At 48.1% G+C, this 18,995-nt stretch overlaps 7 protein-coding genes across 7 annotated transcripts; 3 read left to right on the plus strand and 4 right to left on the minus strand.

Annotated features, from left to right (window-relative positions):
- The first annotated feature begins 145 nt into the window (after positions 1-145).
- Positions 146-3,088, plus strand: LOC111081435 (transcription factor 25). Its single transcript, XM_022377501.2, has 6 exons — positions 146-581; positions 653-1,020; positions 1,092-1,958; positions 2,019-2,345; positions 2,406-2,605; positions 2,673-3,088. Exons 1-6 carry the CDS (start codon positions 429-431, stop codon positions 2,831-2,833), a joined length of 2,076 nt encoding a protein of 691 aa, XP_022233193.2. The 5' UTR covers positions 146-428; the 3' UTR covers positions 2,834-3,088.
- On the minus strand, positions 3,076-5,502 carry LOC111081436 (actin-related protein 3). The gene is made up of 6 exons (XM_022377502.2): positions 5,284-5,502; positions 5,013-5,193; positions 4,633-4,947; positions 3,979-4,515; positions 3,817-3,900; positions 3,076-3,742 (listed from the first exon to the last, which is right to left on the minus strand). Exons 1-6 carry the CDS (start codon positions 5,325-5,327, stop codon positions 3,647-3,649), a joined length of 1,257 nt encoding a protein of 418 aa, XP_022233194.2. The 5' UTR covers positions 5,328-5,502; the 3' UTR covers positions 3,076-3,646.
- A 532-nt stretch (positions 5,503-6,034) lies between these two features.
- On the plus strand, positions 6,035-11,568 carry LOC111081444 (importin-7). Its single transcript, XM_022377509.2, has 10 exons — positions 6,035-6,380; positions 7,401-7,636; positions 7,709-8,206; positions 8,296-8,472; positions 8,543-8,688; positions 8,760-9,557; positions 9,633-9,856; positions 9,918-10,228; positions 10,292-10,764; positions 10,839-11,568. Exons 1-10 carry the CDS (start codon positions 6,291-6,293, stop codon positions 11,033-11,035), a joined length of 3,150 nt encoding a protein of 1,049 aa, XP_022233201.1. The 5' UTR covers positions 6,035-6,290; the 3' UTR covers positions 11,036-11,568.
- A 157-nt stretch (positions 11,569-11,725) lies between these two features.
- On the plus strand, positions 11,726-13,593 carry LOC111081440 (lariat debranching enzyme). The gene is made up of 2 exons (XM_022377505.2): positions 11,726-12,015; positions 12,077-13,593. Exons 1-2 carry the CDS (start codon positions 11,819-11,821, stop codon positions 13,506-13,508), a joined length of 1,629 nt encoding a protein of 542 aa, XP_022233197.2. The 5' UTR covers positions 11,726-11,818; the 3' UTR covers positions 13,509-13,593.
- On the minus strand, positions 13,554-14,560 carry LOC111079975 (2-aminoethanethiol dioxygenase). The gene has a single exon (XM_022375326.2). It carries the CDS (start codon positions 14,389-14,391, stop codon positions 13,651-13,653), a length of 741 nt encoding a protein of 246 aa, XP_022231018.2. The 5' UTR covers positions 14,392-14,560; the 3' UTR covers positions 13,554-13,650.
- A 51-nt stretch (positions 14,561-14,611) lies between these two features.
- Positions 14,612-15,197, minus strand: LOC111079976. The gene is made up of 2 exons (XM_022375327.1): positions 15,115-15,197; positions 14,612-15,060 (listed from the first exon to the last, which is right to left on the minus strand). Exon 2 carries the CDS (start codon positions 15,058-15,060, stop codon positions 14,674-14,676), a length of 387 nt encoding a protein of 128 aa, XP_022231019.1. The 5' UTR covers positions 15,115-15,197; the 3' UTR covers positions 14,612-14,673.
- An 84-nt stretch (positions 15,198-15,281) lies between these two features.
- Positions 15,282-17,769, minus strand: LOC111079974 (SUMO-activating enzyme subunit 2). The gene is made up of 4 exons (XM_022375325.2): positions 17,513-17,769; positions 17,300-17,454; positions 16,948-17,235; positions 15,282-16,893 (listed from the first exon to the last, which is right to left on the minus strand). Exons 1-4 carry the CDS (start codon positions 17,654-17,656, stop codon positions 15,381-15,383), a joined length of 2,100 nt encoding a protein of 699 aa, XP_022231017.2. The 5' UTR covers positions 17,657-17,769; the 3' UTR covers positions 15,282-15,380.
- Between the last annotated feature and the right edge of the window lie 1,226 nt (positions 17,770-18,995).

Raw genomic sequence — 18,995 nt, forward strand, 5'->3', positions numbered from 1 at the left:
ATTTTGCAGAACCGTACGTCATGCAACAACAAATGGCGGCTTCCAGTGGCGGCCTAACAGCGAGATTCGTTTGAATCAGATTTCGATAGCTGGGTATCGAAACATCAGTGCACAGTTATGCCGATAGTTCCATTCAGTGATGTAAAACGGTCAAGTTAAGAACCTTAAAAACCAGGGGAACATACTTTGCATACATTGAGTACTTAAAACTAGCAAACTTTGTAGGAAATTAATTCATTTGGTGTGGAAAATTATATGATCGGTGTGGAGGGTTCCGTTTAGCTAGTAATCGTAAGCCGAATTTCAAAATCGAGCAAGGCAGCGCTGCCGCCGTCGCTGCTGTGTATCGCTACACACACGTATTTTATACGAGAAATAGTCAAATTGAATATACATAATTGTAAATATCGAGGTGCTCGTCAACAACAATGTCCGCGCGTATGCTGAAGAAGTTGCAGGGCGCTGACAAGCTGCCGCCGCCGCCCGATGACGAAGAGGGCGAGGAATTGAGTGACAATGACGAGCTGGAGGACAACAATACTGTCAGAGATCGCAAATCGCATTTAAATCCATTTGATCTGGTACGTAGCAATGACACACGAGTGCCACCTCAACGTTTCATGGGGGGTCGTGTCATTCCATGCCATTCCAGTTAAATCAGCCCGGACTGAGTCTCTCGGAGAGCGAGTTCAAGGAGGATGACAACGAAACGGAACATCCGTCGGCTGCATTGCCCAGTGCCGCTGCCAAAAAGAAGAAAAAGAAGCGCAAGAAGAAGGTCAAGTCCAGCGGCAATCACATCAGCAGCGAGGACAACGAGCGGCAGGATAAGTACTTTGAGAAGGATCCATTGCTGGGCAAAGTGTACGATGCAGTGCCCAGGCAATCGATGAAGCAGCAGGCAGCTGCTTCCGCTGGAGCTGCCGGCGGATCGAAGAAGCTGCTTAGCGTGGAGTTGCGACACCTAAACTCGCATAACGAGATGCGACGCACCTTTGGCAAGCGGGTGGTCAAAGTGGAGTAAGTGATGCCCACTAGGGACTATTGCTTCTTTCGGCATTATATATTTTGGTGGTTTTTTTTTCGGACAGAACCAAGCGGGGCCGCCAGAAGCCCACTCTGAAGTCCACCTACATGGTGTCGGCCAGGGAATCGTGGCCACCGCTGACCAAGAACACCATCACGATGCAACTGCTGCCGACAATCGAGTTGCCCGGCTCGTCAAAGTCCACGAAGAGCAGCAGCAACGATGGAGTGCAGTGGTTCGCGTTCGAGCATAGCCAGTACTACCAGGGAGTGCAGCACATGTTCCTCTCTGCCCTGGAGCGCATCGATTCCGAGTTCCTGATCACGCTAATCAAGCGCTGTCCGTATCACGTAGACTCGCTGGTCCAGCTGAGCGAGGTGTGCAAGATGACCGAGGACTTTGCCCTGGCCGCCGAGCTGCTGGAGCGCGCCCTTCTCCTGCTGGAGTCCTCGCTGCACATCAACTTCAGCCTGACGTCGGGCAACTGCCGCCTAGACTATCGTCGTCAGGAGAACCGCTCCTTCTACATTGTGCTCTTCAAGCATGCCCAATATCTGGAAGAGCGTGCCTGCAGTCGCACAGCGTTTGAGATCTCCAAGCTGCTGCTGAGCCTCCAGCCAGAAACAGATCCGCTGGCCATGATTCTGGTCATCGACTACTATGCCCTAAGGAGCAAACAGTTTGGTTGGCTGGTGGAGTTCTACGAGGAGTACAATGCCACGCGGAATCTGTCTCAGCTCCCCAACATGGCCTACTCCTACGCCCTGGCCCTGTACACGCTGCACGGCGCCTGTGAACGCTCCAACGAGGCTCTGCAGTACGCACTCCTCATGTTCCCGGCTGTGCTGAGGCCATTGCTCGACGAGATGTCTGTGCAGACGGACAAGCGCGTGTTGGCCTCGTCATATTTCTTCTCGGACGTGTCGGGAAAGTGAGTTCAAGAGGCTTTCGATTATCGCTATCTAATCACACTCTCCCATACATGCACTAGTCAATCGCCCGCCCTGCACCAGCTTGTGTGCTTGTATGTCTGCCGTGCCCGAGTCGTTTGGCGTTCGACCGAGGTGCTGCCCTGGCTGGAGTCCAATGTCAACGTCGTGCTCGATCGCATCGACAGCAAAGACCCCGTCGTTAATGAATACAAAGAAAAACGATCTGTGCGCTATGGCGGCACACCGCCACGACCCATTCTAAGGCATGTGATACTCTCCGACTACAAGGAGAAGGTTCCGCTGGCCGTCTTTGTGGCCAAGGAGAAGCAGGCGATTATGACCTACGATCCACTGCCACCACCAGACAGTGTCAATTGCTATCAACGGTACGACCGCCTGCTGATAGGTGCTGATCTTGGCTCCTCTAATTTGAATATTCTTTGCAGAAAGTCTTCATCCAGCAGCAGTCCCACAAACAACCCCAACAACTCTGTATCGATGTTTTTCCAATCCCTTTTGCCATCGTTCAATCTGAATAACATTGCGGCAGGTCAACAACAACAACAGCCCCAGGTGGCAGGAGCAGAAGCTGAAGCAGGAGCTGCCGCAGTGGAGCCCGGCAGGCCAGCCAACGGCGAAGCCGAAGGTTTGCTCAGCTAATCACTTAATTAAATATGTAGTTATAAAGTGTATAAACTGTGAAATGATTGCAGAAGTTGGCCTGCAGCAGTCGCTCACTTTGATGATGGATGCCATGCGTGACTTTTTGCAAAACTTTCGCGTAGCGGAGCATCTGCGCTCCCCGGAAACGGCAGCGGCCCAATCGAGCAGCAGCAACGACGAGGAGGAGGGCTCCAGCGACTATGTGGATTAGTCAATTATTTAAAGTTATGGCTTGGAAACAAACACCGAACCTTTTTGCTATATTCCCTCAGCTAAAGCGACACCGTCACAAAATTTATATACATATATATATATATATATATATATACATACATACATATATTAGAGCAATTTGAACGAAACACACACAGACACACGAACATATATGAACGAACAATGCATTGAATAAAAATTTTCCAGTAAAAGCTTCCGGATCAAAGGAGCGAGCCACCGTTTTGAGCTTAAAGAATGTTTTATTGATTTATTTAATGCCATTTCAATTACGCCTTATCAATATAACAAACAGATTTCTCCACAATAATTCGTATCTCTTTTTGTTTTTTTGCTTTTGTTTTGTTTTCTGATTCAGTTTTGTTTTTCTGTAAACCTTTTTTTCGCTTCGCAGTTATTGCAATTATAAAATAGTATTACTATGACAAGTACAGTGGTGTTTCCGTATATAAGAGTGAAGTGAATAGAGCAGGGGGCGGGGCTGGGGGTATGTGTGATAGAAGTAATGCAATACACCTTAAAGAGTAGCAAACGCGTAACTGGCAGACATCGGAGTTGTTGTTGTTTAAAGAGAGAGAGTTTTAAGCTTAAATTAGAGCGAAAACTTAGAAAATTTACACAATTGGTAGACACATTTAAATGCTAAACACATAAGGGGGGCTGTGGCTAATACTTTAGCGTGTGGAATACATAATCAGAGCAAACAAAATCAAATTTAAAATTGAAATTATTAATAATAACCGCTGCTGCATTGGACAGGCATTGGATACCGACTGAATCGGATCACATCAAATTATGTCATGGTGCCAAAGACGGGATTGTGACGGCAAATGCTTGGACCATACTCCTCGTAGGCGGCCTTTGTGTGACAGACCTGATAGAACTCGGGCTGTAAATATAAAACCACAATAAACATTATCATCAAGGACTGTAAAGGACTCCCACGTGATGTTCCCAGCTCACCGTTGAGGCCAACATGCTGCCGCCAAACCACACTGCATAGCGCTGCATGTGATGCGTAATCACTTGAACATCAATTGGTTTTGGCTGTGGAATTCAAAAGTCCGACTCAGATCATGACTCATTCGTGAAAAAGAGAGAGGGAAGGGAGGGACGATAACTAACCTTAATGCGTCCCTCGGACAAATTCTCGCTGATGCGTAGGCGCGTGTCCACCGATCGCTTAATGTCTCGCTGCAGACGCCTGCCAAAGTCCTTGAACATGGTGGAGCCACCGCTGAGGACAATGTTGTTGTACAGCGGACGCCTCACATCGATGGGACAATTCTGTATGACATTGTCGACAATCTCGGAGAGGGGTATGGTGAAGTCGGGATTCGAGAACTCGGGATGGAAGAAGATCTCCGGGCCCAGGAAACGTTCGTAGCCCACATCGACGTTGAAGGGGGACTTGGTGACCGTGTTGACGCCCGAATAGTTGCGTATCCATTTATTTGGCTCTGAGTCGTACTTGGCAAACTCTTTGGCAATGTCGGGGCAGATGTAGCAGTGCTTCTCTTTGATCGCTTTGGCAGTTTCGAGGCTCTGTTCGGGCGGTATGCCCACCTCCCGCTCGCGCAGCAAACTCTGGATAAACGATGTGATATTGCGTCCAGCAATTGGAATGTGCTTGATGCAAGAGCCAATCACGTAGCCCTCGGCCTAAGGGAAAGACATCCTTGATTAGTACCAGAAGCACTACGATGGGTGTGTAAATGTTTTTTTGGCTGTGCCAACAGAAATATTTGCTGATAAGATATGGAGGGGCGCTCTATTTACCACGGGTATCACGTGCGTCACTCCATCGCCACTGTCCACCACAATGCCGGTGAGGGTGCGCTCCTCGGCGGATCTGGAAGCCCAACTGGCTGCCAGGGCCAGAACGGCCTGCACGGCGATATACAGGCCAGGAACATTGAATGTTTCGAACATTATTTCCGCCGTATATTCCCGATTCTCGGGCGTATTTAGTGGCGGCTCAGTCAGCAGGAAATAGTGATCCTCGGGCTCTGCGCGCAAGTACTTGAATATGCACTGCTCCAGGAAGCGCTCCATTAAGTCCCAGTCCTCCACCAGACCATGACGCACCGGGTACTGCAGGGGGCGATAATCAAAATGAAAGAATTGCTGCCGATAATCTTATCAGTGCTGCGACATACCTTGATGGAGTAACCAGTGGCATCGAAAGCTTCATCGCCAATGAAAAAGTCCAGGTCCTCTATGCCTTTTGTGATACGCCGCGTATTGGTGTCGCCTACGCGAGCCGACTCCTTGATGGCTATGGCCGAGGGTATGATGAACTGCGGCTCCTTGTTGCCAGCAAATCCCATCTTCGAGTAGCTGCAAACGTAAACATCGGAATCAGACAGTCGACCTAATTTTTTTTCCCAATTGGAGACCCCCGCAGGCGGTGGCGGCGACGAAACTTACCCGGTGCCCACATCGATTACGCATGCCGGTAGCCTGCCTGTCATTGTCACTGATGATTGTGCTTGTGTTTCTATCAAACCGGCTCAATTCAACTAATATCTCACGTCTAACACCAACTTAAATCCGTTTCTCCGACTGATAAACACTAAATTTTAGATATTTTCAACCACACCTCCGCCAAACGATGTGTCACTTTTTGTCTTTGTCATACATGCATTCAGAGTTGCAGCCAGCCAATTATCGATAGGCAAAAAAACTGATCAAAATTGTTCTAAATTTTAAAATTCTAAAAATTATTTTTGTGTTAATTATTGCAATTTGGATATTTGATTTTTGAAAACAGCGCGTTCATTACATAAAACAACAGATTGTCTTGAGTTGTTGACTTCAATATGTATATTATACATTATATACATTCATTATATAGATTTTTAAAGAAAGCTTAATACATATGTATACAATATTACTGTGATTGTGATTTAATTTATGTTTGTTTTTCTTTTTCTCAAAATTGTCTTTTTCAAAATAGCCGCCCGCGCTTATCGCACAAAAATACCGATATTTTGGTGTAACCCATAAACCCATATAATCAAAAGTCTATATATCTTATCTAACAAGTATCTAATTTAAACAGAAAATTATAGTTAATATTAATAATTTAATTATTATAAATAATATCACCCACAAATATATTAGCAACAAAAAATATATATCGATATGTTGAACTGCTATACACGCTTCGTCTTGCAAATTTCGGCGGTGTGTGTGTGGCCGTCATAGCCTTTTCCACGTTTTTCCTTATAGCTATATAGGGTGCATATATATATATCTGCAATTAGGCCCTTGCAGTGGCGTTGTGTGGCAATTTGTTAAACAAATAGATCAACTCGCGGGTGCTTTGTGGGCCCATTGGTTCTGTGCAGAGGAGCAGCGACGACCGGCAAAACGTGCATTCAATAGGAAATAAGCAAGAGAGTGAGAGAGGCGACCCCAACGAACAGGCGAAAATGGAGGCACAAAAACTCACGGAACTGTTGCGCGCAACTATTGATCCAAATCCCGAGCAGCGCAAGGCCGCCGAGGATCAACTGGCCCAGGTATGTCCTCAGTCCTTACTCCTCCACCCCCCGCGCCCAAACGCGTGGCAAACAAATGCAAAAGACCTTTGAGATGGCGCCATCGTCAAAAACCATGTGCTTTTTTAATTGTTCGCTTTTAACCTCCCATCCCTCTCTTTCTCCCATTGCACTGCCCAGTGATTTGTGTGTGTGTGTGTGGGTGTGGGTGTGGGTGTCAGTGTCAGTGAGAGTGTGGGTGTAATGGGGCCTCTGTCCAACAGTAAACTGATATCGGTCGAAGGAGAAAGGGCAGCTTTATTGGTTTTACCAATCATCTATCAATAACCTTGTGGCAGGGCAGAGCAGGGAGCTATGTTCCTCCGCAACAAGTACTTTTTCCCCGATTTGATGTATGGGAATGGATCGGGTTCGTGGCTGGCACTGTGGGTGCGAAATATGTTTTTCCCATTAAATTTTAAAGTTTATTTTGCAGTCTTACGCAATCTACTTTCCAGATTAAACGGGTTTCCAGCTTCCAGTGTTTCGTCTCTCTCAGAACAGAATCTTAATTAGGGACGTTTCCATTTGACATTAATTACCCAATTGCTTTGGCTCCACTGTTCCATGGGCATGCTCATTACGACTGAGTCAGCATCTAACAATTTGCATGTTCGTCCCTCCCACACCCTACCCCCATACCCCCTACCCCATGCCTCCTAATTCTATTGGTTAATTAACTTTATCAGCATTTATGGAAAATTGTCGTCGGCCACCGGCGGCTGCTCACGGTTCGGTTCCATGGCTCTGCCTCTGCTGCCTGCTGCCTGCCATATTCATTGGGGAATTGTGAACAGAATTTAAAGTGGTGGGTCGGGTCGGCGGGTGCCATCGATACGGCATTGGGCATTGGTTAACCCATTGTGGCCCGGCCAGCATTGCTCATCCCGCCCACCCGACAGCAGCAGCTGTATAAACAAATCGGGAAAATGGGGAAAATAATCTACGACATCCAAATTTGATTTTCAATTTCATTTAATTTTTCTCCTTTTTCCCCCGCAGATACACAAAATCATTGGATTTGTGCCCACCATTCTGCAAATCGTTATGCAAACGACGCTGGAGCAGCCGGTGCGGCAGGCGGGCGCCGTCTACTTGAAGAATCTGATCAACAGCAGCTGGTCGGATCACGAGGCAAAGCCCGGCGAGCCCATACCCTTCTCCATACACGAACAGGATCGGGCCATGATCCGTGGCACCATTGTGGATGCCATTGTACATGCCCCCGAATTGATCAGGTAATTCAGGCAATTTCGTAGTTCTCACATTGCTCACATTTCGACTAACTTGGGGCTGTTCGTTCTGTTCAGGGTTCAGCTCTCCGTCTGCGTTAATCACATCATCAAGAACGATTTCCCCGGTCGCTGGCCCCAGGTGGTGGACAACATTAGCATCTATCTGCAGAACCAGGATCTGAATGGCTGGAACGGTGCGCTGCTCACCATGTATCAGCTGGTGAAGACGTACGAGTACAAGCGATCCGAGGAGCGGACACCGCTCAACGAGGCTATGAATCTGCTGCTGCCGATGATCTATCAGCTGATAATCAGGCTGCTCAACGAGCAGTCGGAGCAGTCGGTTCTCCTCCAGAAACAAATACTCAAGATCTACTACGCCCTCACGCAGTACAGCCTGCCGCTGGATCTCATCACCAAGGAGATCTTCGCGCAGTGGATGGAGATCTGTCGCCAGATAGCGGATCGTGAGGTGCCCGATTGCTCGCACCTGGACGAGGATGAGCGCACCGAATTCCCCTATTGGAAGACCAAGAAATGGGCCCTCCATATCATGGTTCGCATGTTTGAGCGGTACGTTGAATGGAATACCGGACCGAAAGCCCTAAAGGAGCTCCCCTAATGATCGTTTATCTCTCTCTCTCTCTCTTGTTGACTTGTAGCTATGGGAGTCCCAGCAATGTGGTTAGTGAAAAGTACCAAAAATTCGCTGAATGGTATTTGCCGACCTTCAGCCAGGGTGTTTTGGAGGTGCTCCTCAAGATCCTCGACCAGTACCGCAACAGAGTCTATGTCTCGCCACGTGTCCTCACCGATGTGCTAAACTATCTCAAGAATGCGTATGTATCCATTAATTGCAGCTCCTTTTCATTACATTCAATGTAATTTGCTGTGCTATTCCTATTTCAGCGTAAGCCATGCATACACCTGGAAGCTGATCAAGCCCCATATGGTGGCTGTCATACAGGATGTCATTTTTCCCATTATGTCCTTCACGGACTCCGATCAGGAGCTGTGGGAGAGCGATCCCTATGAATACATTCGCTTGAAGTTTGGTAAGTGAAACGATTGGCATTCAATCAATCGCCTCTGTTGCTAACGTCCTCGTGTTGCCTTCCTTTTGCAGACATATTCGAGGATTATGCCACACCTGTGCCGGCTGCCCAATCGCTGCTGCACTCCATCTGCAAGAAGCGCAAGGGTGTCCTGCCCAAGGCTATGGCCACAATAATGCAGATCATAACCTCCCAGCAGGCGGACAACAAGCAAAAGGACGGAGCCCTGCACATGATCGGCACCCTAGCCGATGTCCTGCTGAAGAAGGCGCTGTACAGGGACCAGGTGGAGTCCATGCTGACGACATATGTGTTCCCCGAATTCCAGAATCCCGCTGGCCATATGAGGGCGCGTGCCTGCTGGGTGCTGCACTATTTCTGCGACGTACAGATCAAGAATCCGCAGGTTCTGGCAGAGATAATGCGGCTGACCACCAATGCCCTGCTGACGGACAAGGAGTTGCCCGTGAAAGTGGAAGCCGCCATTGGGCTGCAGATGTTCCTATCGTCCCAGGACGACGCGCCGCCCTATGTGGAGGCGCAGATCAAGGAGATCACCAAGGAGCTGTTGACCATCATTCGGGAGACGGAGAATGAGGATCTGACGAATGTCATGCAGAAGATTGTCTGCACCTTCACCACACAGCTGCTGCCGGTAGCCACCGAGATCTGTCAGCATTTGGCCACCACTTTCAGTCAGGTACTCGAGTCGGAGGAGGGATCCGATGAGAAGGCCATCACCGCCATGAGTCTGCTCAACACAATCGAGACCCTGTTGAGTGTGATGGAGGAGCATCCCGAAGTGCTGCTCAATCTGCATCCCATTGTCATCAATGTGGTGGGTCACATATTCCAGCACAACATAACGGGTAAGAGAGAGTGAGAGTGCTTTGGCATACGAGCCAAGAGAGAGAGAGAGATTTCTAATTAATTTCGCTACGCAGACTTCTATGAGGAAACGTTCTCGCTGGTGTACGATCTGACGTGCAAGGCCATCTCCCCGGAAATGTGGCAAATGCTGGAGCTGATCTACCAGGTATTCAAGAAGGATGGCATCGATTACTTCATCGACATTATGCCGGCGCTGCATAACTATGTGACAGTGGATACGCCAGCCTTCCTCTCCAATCCCAATAGGCTGCTGGCCATACTCGACATGTGCAAAACGGTACAGAGATAGCTCCTCAATCCAAACCAGTTACCATTACCATTCTGCTCTCTCTGGACAGATGCTCACTGGCAATCCGGGCGAGGATCCAGAGTGCCACGCAGCCAAACTGATGGAGGTCATCATTCTGCAGTGCAAGGGCCAAATCGATTCGGTGATACACATGTTCGTGGAGCTGGCTCTGTCGCGACTCACACGCGAGGTTCAGTCTTCGGAGCTGCGCACCATGTGCCTGCAGGTGGTGATTGCGGCCCTCTACTACAATCCCCAGCTGCTTCTCACCATTCTGGACAAGATGTCGCAGCCGAATAACGAGCCAATTAGCTCGCATTTCATCAAGCAATGGCTTCACGACACCGACTGTTTCCTGGGGTAAGACTGGCCCATCCCCTCCCCTCTGTTTCTGGTTTAATCCTAACCCAATTCCGTTTTCAGGATTCACGATCGCAAACTGTGCGTCCTTGGCCTGTGCACACTCATCTCGCTGGGCGATGCCAAGCCGCAGGTGCTGAGTGAGGTGGCTGTCAAGATTGTGCCCTCGCTGATCCTGCTCTTCGATGGCTTGAAGAGAGCTTACGAGTCGCGGGCCCAGGAGGACGAAGAGGAGGAGGAGGAGGAGGATGGCGATGACTGTGAGGAGGCTCTGTCCAGCGATGAGGACGACATGGATGAAATGGCACCCAACTACTTGGACAAGCTGGCCGAGTTCACCAAAGCGAAAGCGGGCGAGGCTGGCTTTGAGGTCAAGGCGGAGGTCAAGGATGACGATGACGAGTCGAATGACGACGCAGAGGAGTCTGTGGAGGACCTCAACGAGACGGGCCTCGAAACATTCACCACGCCAATTGACGACGAGGAGAACGATAGCGCCATCGATGAATACTGGACGTTTAAGGAAGTTATCACAGGTTCGTTTTTGGAGAAGATTCTGCCCCTCCTCCTGATTTATCTGACTCTGTGCCTATCTTCTTCCTACCTTCAGCACTTTCTGCCCAAGATCAGGCCTGGTATGCGCTGCTGACGTCAAATCTTACACCTGAGCAAGCAAGGGCGCTGCAGGATGTGGTCGTGACCGCCGATCAACGAAAGGCAGCCAAGGAATCGAAGCTGATCGAGAAGCAAGGCGGCTTCACCTTCCCCCAGACAACGGTTCCCTCATCCTTCAAGTTCGGCTCCTAATTAACTGATTAACCAATGAAATTGACACCACACAACCAGAGACTTAGTTCGATTTCTGACTTGATCGTTTCTCATATTCTTTCCAAAACGAAAACGAAAAAAAAAAAAACAAAAACACAAAACACACACTGAATAGGCATGCTGATTATAGCTTTAAGGCATTCTCTTGGTTTCCGTAGTACATTCGATGTACTAAGCAGCACGCGCTGCCGCTGCGAAAGTTCCCCCGTCCCCGGGATAATCGCACATATTTATTGTAGATGTATATTTTACTGTCTATTTCTTGGCAACTCCATGCCAACTAAATTATGATAACTTAAGTCGAAAAGAGTCCACACTGTAAATCTTTGTATGTAAACGAAACGAAACAAAAAAAAACAAAACAAAAACACACCAAGAAGACGAGGTAGTCTCATCAAATGAGATTGTACGACCCTTTCCTCCCTCCCTAGAACTCCGAAAAATGGTCAGAGAATGAGAATTCAACACAGAGCATTTCACATACATTTTCTTTACACACACACACACATTACGCGTATATTATGTAAATGGATCGATATTTTTGAAAAATAAAATCATTTTTAACGTTTGAATTGGAATGCAATTTCATAAATTAAAATTCATTTGAATTTTGTAGACGTTGCCGCCATAAAAAGTAGTGCTGGGTTCGTATGTTTGACAACACTGGTAGAAGTGTTGCAGGTCGCCCGATGCTTGACACTTTTCTGATGCCGGGCATTAATATTGTTTACAAACAAAAATAACAATTAAATAAAGAAAAACATGAAGATAGCGATAGAAGGATGTGCGCACGGCGAACTGGAGCGCATCTACGACACCATAGCATGCATTGAGAAGGAGAGCAACACAAAGATCGATCTGCTGCTATGCTGCGGCGACTTTCAATCCACGCGCAACCTGGAGGATTTACAGACGATGGCTGTACCAAAAAAGTACCTGGACATATGTACCTTTTACAAGTGAGTAGCACCGGAAATTTTAGTATATATTATTCATTAAATATGGCCTGTTGTTCCCCAGATATTACAGCGGTGAGTGCGTGGCCCCCGTGCTGACCATATTCATAGGAGGGAACCACGAGGCGTCGAACTATCTGCAGGAGCTTCCCTACGGAGGCTGGGTGGCTCCGAATATATACTATCTGGGCTATGCTGGCGTGGTCAATGTGAACGGCGTTCGTATTGCAGGCATCAGCGGCATCTTCAAGGGGCACGACTTTCTGCGTGGCCATCACGAATTCCCGCCCTACACGGAATCCACATGTCGCAGTGTCTATCACGTGCGCCAGCTGGAGGTGTTCCGGCTGAAGCAGCTCTCGGGGAAGGTAGATATCTTCCTGTCGCACGATTGGCCCACCGGCATTTACGAGTACGGCAACAAGGCCCAGCTGCTTCGCAAGAAGCCCTACTTTGCGGCTGATATGGAGAGCGGACAGCTGGGCAGTCGGCCGCTGGAGGAGTTGCTGAAGGCGGTGCAGCCCACCTACTGGTTTGCCGCACATTTGCATTGCAAATTTGCCGCCCTCGTGCCACACAATGGCAGCAAAGCCCCAACCAAAGTGGGAGACTGCGCTTCAAGCAGCAGCAGCAGCAGTGAGAGCGAAGATGAGGAGGGCACTCGAGGCTCGAGGCTGCCACCCAAACCAGTGGCTGTCACAAAGTTTCTTGCTCTGGACAAATGCCTGCCCCGACGAGCATTTCTCCAAGTGCTGGACATACCCAGCGAAGCGATTGCGGGCAATCCCCCCACGTTCGAGTACGATGCCGAGTGGTTGGCCATTCTGCAGAGCACCAATCATCTCATCTCGGTGAAGGAAAACTACTACTACCTGCCGGGCAAGAAGGCTGGCGCCATCACGGAGCGCTTTAATTTCACACCCACCGAGGAGGAGCTGTCCTCGTTGACCGCCAAATTCCAGAGCCTCAAGATACCGGAGAACTTTCAGCGAACGGTGCCTGCGTTCGACCCGCAAGAGCACTCCAACTACAAGCATTCGGTCGTGGGTCAACCCAAGGCCCACCTGAACCCGCAGAGCAACACATTCTGTGCCGCCTTGGGTGTGGATGATCCACTCTGTCTGGCGCTGCTGGCCAATGGCAAGGATCTGCCAGCAGTTGCAATCGCAGACGTAGAGCAGAAGCCAGAGGAAACCATTCAGGTTCAGGTTGAAGAACCTATCGACGAGAGCGCCTCCTCCCCTCCTCCAACTGAGCCACTGGTGACACCTTCCAAACGAAAACTGAACCTGTCCCTGCCAGCGCCGACAGTTACAGCAGAAAAAGACGACAACGTGATAGATCTGCCCGAGGAAGATGAGGAAGTGGAGACAGCAGAGCCGACAATCGAAGCAGAGGCAGTCGAGGAAACACCGCCAGCGCCCAGTAGTCCACCCAGCGTCAAGAAGCTGAAGCGTCGGAACCAGAACATCTATCAAGCCGAAGACGATGACTGAATGACTGAATTCCAATAACATATTCCGTGATTGCGGAACGAACTTAAAAAAAAGAGGAAGGCAAATTTATTGAAATAACACAGAAAATGCTTGCTCGCTTGTGGGTCTAGCTGCAGTCTACAAATGATGGGGGGAACACGCTTCACTGCGTCTCGGGTACGTTCTCGGCATAGGCGTCGTCGGCGCATTTGAAGGCACATTTCACCACAGACTTGGGCGTGTCGACCACATCGCAATAGTAGGTGGGCGGCGAGGGGATACAGTGCAGCTGCAATTGGCCCGCATCCAACTTGGGCCGATAGAAGCGGCAGCTGCGTGGGCCATAGAGGGGCATGTCCACGTCGTATGGTGGACTGAGTATATCGAAGAAGGCGGCCACGCCGCCGCCCGCCTCTGTAATGTGGTGATAGTTTCGCTTGCGTGGCGTGAGCATGGCGCTAGGGCTGTGCGGCGAGACCAGGCAGGGCTCCTCGGCGTTCACCTTCACCACAATGGGATCCGTGTCGTATTGCAGTGGCTCGTCGGGCTCCAGCTGCTGTGTGTAGCTCTGAACGAGCAGCTGACCCCAGATGCAGCGCAGCAGGCCAAACATCATGGGATGGTCGTGCAGGGGAATGGAGCTGGCGCCGCGCACAATGAACAGGCTCATGGAGAAGCGCTCGTCCTCAAAGATGTGCATGTAGCTGCAGGGCGCTCGCCCCTGGCTGTGGGACGGCGCCCCAGCGTGGGGTCGAAAGAGCTCCTCCTTGATGTGAAGATCGCGATAGGTGAGCTCATCTGTGAGCTGCTTCAGGTGCTGCAGATTGGCATTGAAGCTGGCGTGGTTGGCCCGATCGAATGTCTTAAAGGCCTGTCGCAGAACATTCATGAAATGAGTCGTCATATTGCCGAATTTTTTGGGTTTTATCAGCAATGCACCCGTGTTAGTGCACTGACGTCAGACGTATTGGATTCTTGCTTGCACGTCGCTCCAGTAAGAGTTAGAAAAGCAACGGAATCGGCACCAAGCGACCAACTTTTGTGGGTCCACAAATGGAGATAAACAAAAAGAATTCCAGCTGACCCACCGATAGTGTTGGACAACGATTAATTTTCCTCATTGGTTGCAATTTTATGTTTTTATTTAAATTTGAAGGAAACGCTAGTTGTAAGGGTTACAGCAGGACTAGAAGCCCCGTTCCTTGGACTGGGTGGCATGTGTCAGTATCCACGACTTGTAGTCGCGTTTCTTCATCGACATTTGCTTGTGGCGCGGATGCGTGGGACAGATGACATAACCGCGTTCCTGGCGCACGACAATGTAGCAGTCCTTGCAGCGCTTCTTTAGGCGTCCCTTGACTTTGAAGCCGGCGACCTGCTGCAGCAGCGTAGAGACAGGTGTCAGCAGTCCTGTGGAAACACTTGTGTTTGCCACCAGTTGTGTTTGGTTGCCGTTGTTCGTCACTCCGATTGTGGTTGCGGTGGGGCGCACTAGGACGTGAAAACTACGTGTGGCACTGAGGCCATTCCACAGGCGGGAACTTTGTTGAAGTATTTTGCTTGCAAAGGACATCTAAAATTGGTCTTTTCATTGAAATTCCTTTAAAATCGTGGGCAAAACACTCACCTCTTGGCCAGATTAACCCAATACCGATAACAACAACAATCTTTGATTGTTAGCCAGCACTGGTCGCTATCGATGACATTTTATCAGCTTAAATTCAATTTAACAGTTTTCTTTTTAAAACTGGATTGTTCTCGTTAAAATAATACACATAAAAACTACTCTTTAAATTATTCGCAGTAAAGTGATATTCATCAAATGCCTTTCATACAGTGAAATTATCCATGGAACTTGTTAGAGAATGTTTAAACGGAAAGATTGTACATCGTTTAATCAATGTTGATGACTTCCATTGGCGGATCAGTGTTCAGGTCGGACTGCTCAATCTTGGAACGTTTGCATTTGGTTGGACCGGCTGCCTCCTCGTCGGACGAGTCCAAAATCTCTGTGATATCCTCCTCCTCTTCTTCCATTGCATCGCTGGGCTTGCGCTTGGTGGCCGTCTTGGGTGCACTCTCGACGGAAAGGTTATCTGTGGCCACGACCATGACATCCTCATCGTTTTCCTCTTCGATTACCAGACAGTCATCGTCATCGTCGTCTTCAATTTCGGTTGGACGACTACGTTTTGAGGTGGAGGGGCCATCATCTGCACCATTCGCCGAACGTTTTCGGTCCTCCTTTGCTTTGACGGTTTCATCTTCCGCCTTCTTTGGCTGCTCCTCTTTGGCCTGCAGCTGAGTGCCGTTGGCCACCACCTCGAAGAGAGCATCCTCTCGTTTTGCATCGAAATGCGATATGATTACGGTCAGCTTGTAGTTTTGATGAAAATCATCACATCTTAGGATTGCGCCGTCCACAATTTTCACATCGCACAGCAACTTGGGGTCGTTCTCTGTCGTTTCACCCTCCTCCGAAGAGATCAGAATAGTGCCTGCGCCCAACATTTCCACGTCGGGATGGAGCATGTTGAGTGTTTTAATCAGCACATCGTCGCGTAGCTCCTTAATGTGAACACGCTTGGTGTCGATGCGGAGGGTGATGGTCGGATCTAGGGAACAGATAGTGCAGTTTGGATTAGGGGCTGCTAACGAGGCGTCTGGGACGAGGAACTGGCCCCGTCCATTGGGCCGAAGGCGAGCATAGACGGCCTGGCACTGTTCCCATTTGGCCTGCAGGACATTAAAGGCTCGCATCACAGAGATGCCAGCAGTGATCGCATTGGTGGTGGCAATAGCGGGTATAATATTCCCCGCCATCGACTTTATCTCAAATCTGGACTTGCGCTCAATGTCGAAGATGTAGGAACGCACATTGGCGCAGGCGGCCACAAAGTCCATGGCCGGCTGATCATCCTTGTCCCAGGCAAGAGTTTCGCCATTTGCCTCAAGCTTGAGGAAGGATGCACTCAGCTCTTTCAGCGTATTGGCAAAGACATGGGCGCACTCCTCCACGGTCCACACCTTGTGATGCTGCCGTGCGAACTCTGGCTGGATATCAGTGGTGCCCTCGGGCACAAGAGTATCCCAGGAGACGGGCACTGGAGCTTTTCGCGAGGTCCAGAGGTTGGACATTTCCAGCAAGTAGTTGATGTCTTCGTTAAAAAACTTGTTAAAGAGCTTCCCAGCATCGTAGTCACAGTCTTTGGCCCACTGGCGGGTGTTGATGCGCACAATATTGCCATTGGTCGAGTCCTCCTTCGTTGGCTTCTTCTCTTCGCTGATCTTCGCCTCACCGTCTCCGCCTGCATCTGCGTCTGCCTCTTTTGGGTCACTCTGGGCATCCGGATCTGCAGCGTCTGGCGAAATGTCTTCATCGTCAATCGACTCTCCAAAAAGTTGACTATAATCGAAGGGTGTTAGTCTTGGAATTCATTCACTCTTGTATTGAACTCACTTGAAGAGATGCTTGGCCCATACAATGCAGTGGATGGGCTCCGAGGGAGTGTTGCGGATGGTGCAGCCGGGAAAATTGCGCTGCTTCTCCTTGGGCGTGCACTCGTAGCATTGAGTGATGCCCTGCTTGATCAGCTCCACCTGACCATTGTAGCCCGAGGTGCCGCTCTCGATCAAAGGAATATCGGCATTAAGACATATGCGATTCACATGAAAGCGGGCAAGACGATTGTCCAGAGCGCTGAGGACTACATCGAACTTCTGGAAGAAGCTGGCGCCGAATTGCGAGCTGGAAAAAACAACAGTAGCTAGAACTAGAATACGGACAAACTATGCGATTCATGGACACTTACGATATGATGCTATCATGGTACGCTGTAATCTTTGCATCCGGATTGAAGCTCAATGCACTTTCCCGTGCCACATTGGCCTTTGATTTGCCAACGTGTTCGCGATGAAAGAGAAATTGACGATTGAGATTGCTCAGGTCAATGGTGTCCAAATCGATCTAAATGCGATGAGAGACCTTTAGCAATGCGACGAAGCCTGCAATCCACAAAACTCACAATTTCAATGTCGTGGAAGCCGCTGAGCACAAGATTCTTGAGAACCTCGCAGCCGATACCGCCGGCGCCCACAACCAGCACCTTGGACTTTTTCACCAGCTCCTGCAATGTGCCTGGGAGAACACCATCGATAGCTGCAGCCATTTTCTATGCAATTAAGCTTCTTAGTTTGAACAATATCTTATTTCAATGTGAAAATTGGCGATTTCTGAAAATTGCAAATGACGCTTGCCGGCAAGAGTGTTGGAAAGTTTCTGAAGGCAGGTTTTCGATTATTGACAGAGACCGATTAGCCCATTGTCGACCATAGAAATAATTACAATATATAAAATAAAATATATTATTAATTGTTTGATTTATTTTAAATTGCACATTTATATATACATATCCCTATTATAGACAGACTGCAACTCTGTCAATAAACTTATATACTGTATGGTTAGTGTCGGATACTTTAGGTGGGTAAAATTATTTTTTTAAATTTAGGAAAAATGTAAAAATTTAAGACAAATTAAAATAAAATGTAAAATTTAGAAAAAAAATGTAAAATTGTAGAAAAAATGTAATAAAAATTAAAAAAAAACCAAAATTTGTTATTATTGCTCAATGACAATAGCTGACTGATATGAAACGAAAAATTATAATTGCTCGCTGACAAAAGCTGACTGATATGAAACGAAAATTCGAACTGCTCGCTGACAAAAGCTGACTGATATGAAACGAATATTCGAACTGCTCGCTGACAAAAGCTGACTGATATGAAACGAAATATTCTAATTGCTAGCTGACAAAAGCTGACTGATATGAAAAATTTTATTTGCTCGCTGACAAAAGCTGACTGATATGAAACGAATAATTATAATTGCTCGCTGACAAAAGCTGACTGATATGAAACGAAAATTCGAACTGCTCGCTGACAAAAGCTGACTGATATGAAACGAATATTCTAACTGCTCGCTGACAAAAGCTGACTGATATGAAACGAAATATTCTAATTGCTCGCTGACAAAAGCTGACTGATATGAAACGAATAATTATAATTGCTCGCTGACAAAAGCTGACTGATATGAAACAAAAATTCGAATTGCTCGCTGACAAAAGCTGACTGATATGAAACGAAAAATTATAATTGCTCGCTGACGAAAGCTGACTGATATGAAACGAATAATTCGAATCGCTCGCTGACAAAACCTGACTGAAATATACGTACGCTGAAAACTCAGCTGCACCACTTTCGTTGTATGAACTGGCACATCTATATACTACTGTATGGTTAGTGATTCAACTGTTTAAATAGAAGGGGCTTAAGTGGGCTAAGTTCGTTTTTTTCTCGGTATATTTACGATATATTTTGAAAATGAGAAGGTATATTTCGGTTCATTTCTGATGTTTCAGTCACACTGGACAGCACCGACAAAACAAATCAAGTCAAATATTTATTTTTCAATATATTAAGATACTTTTCCAAATGACCGCCCAACTC

The sequence above is a fragment of the Drosophila obscura genome, unplaced genomic scaffold (genome assembly GCF_018151105.1).
Source record: "Drosophila obscura isolate BZ-5 IFL unplaced genomic scaffold, ASM1815110v1 contig_1, whole genome shotgun sequence".
Taxonomy (NCBI): Eukaryota; Metazoa; Arthropoda; class Insecta; order Diptera; family Drosophilidae; genus Drosophila; species Drosophila obscura.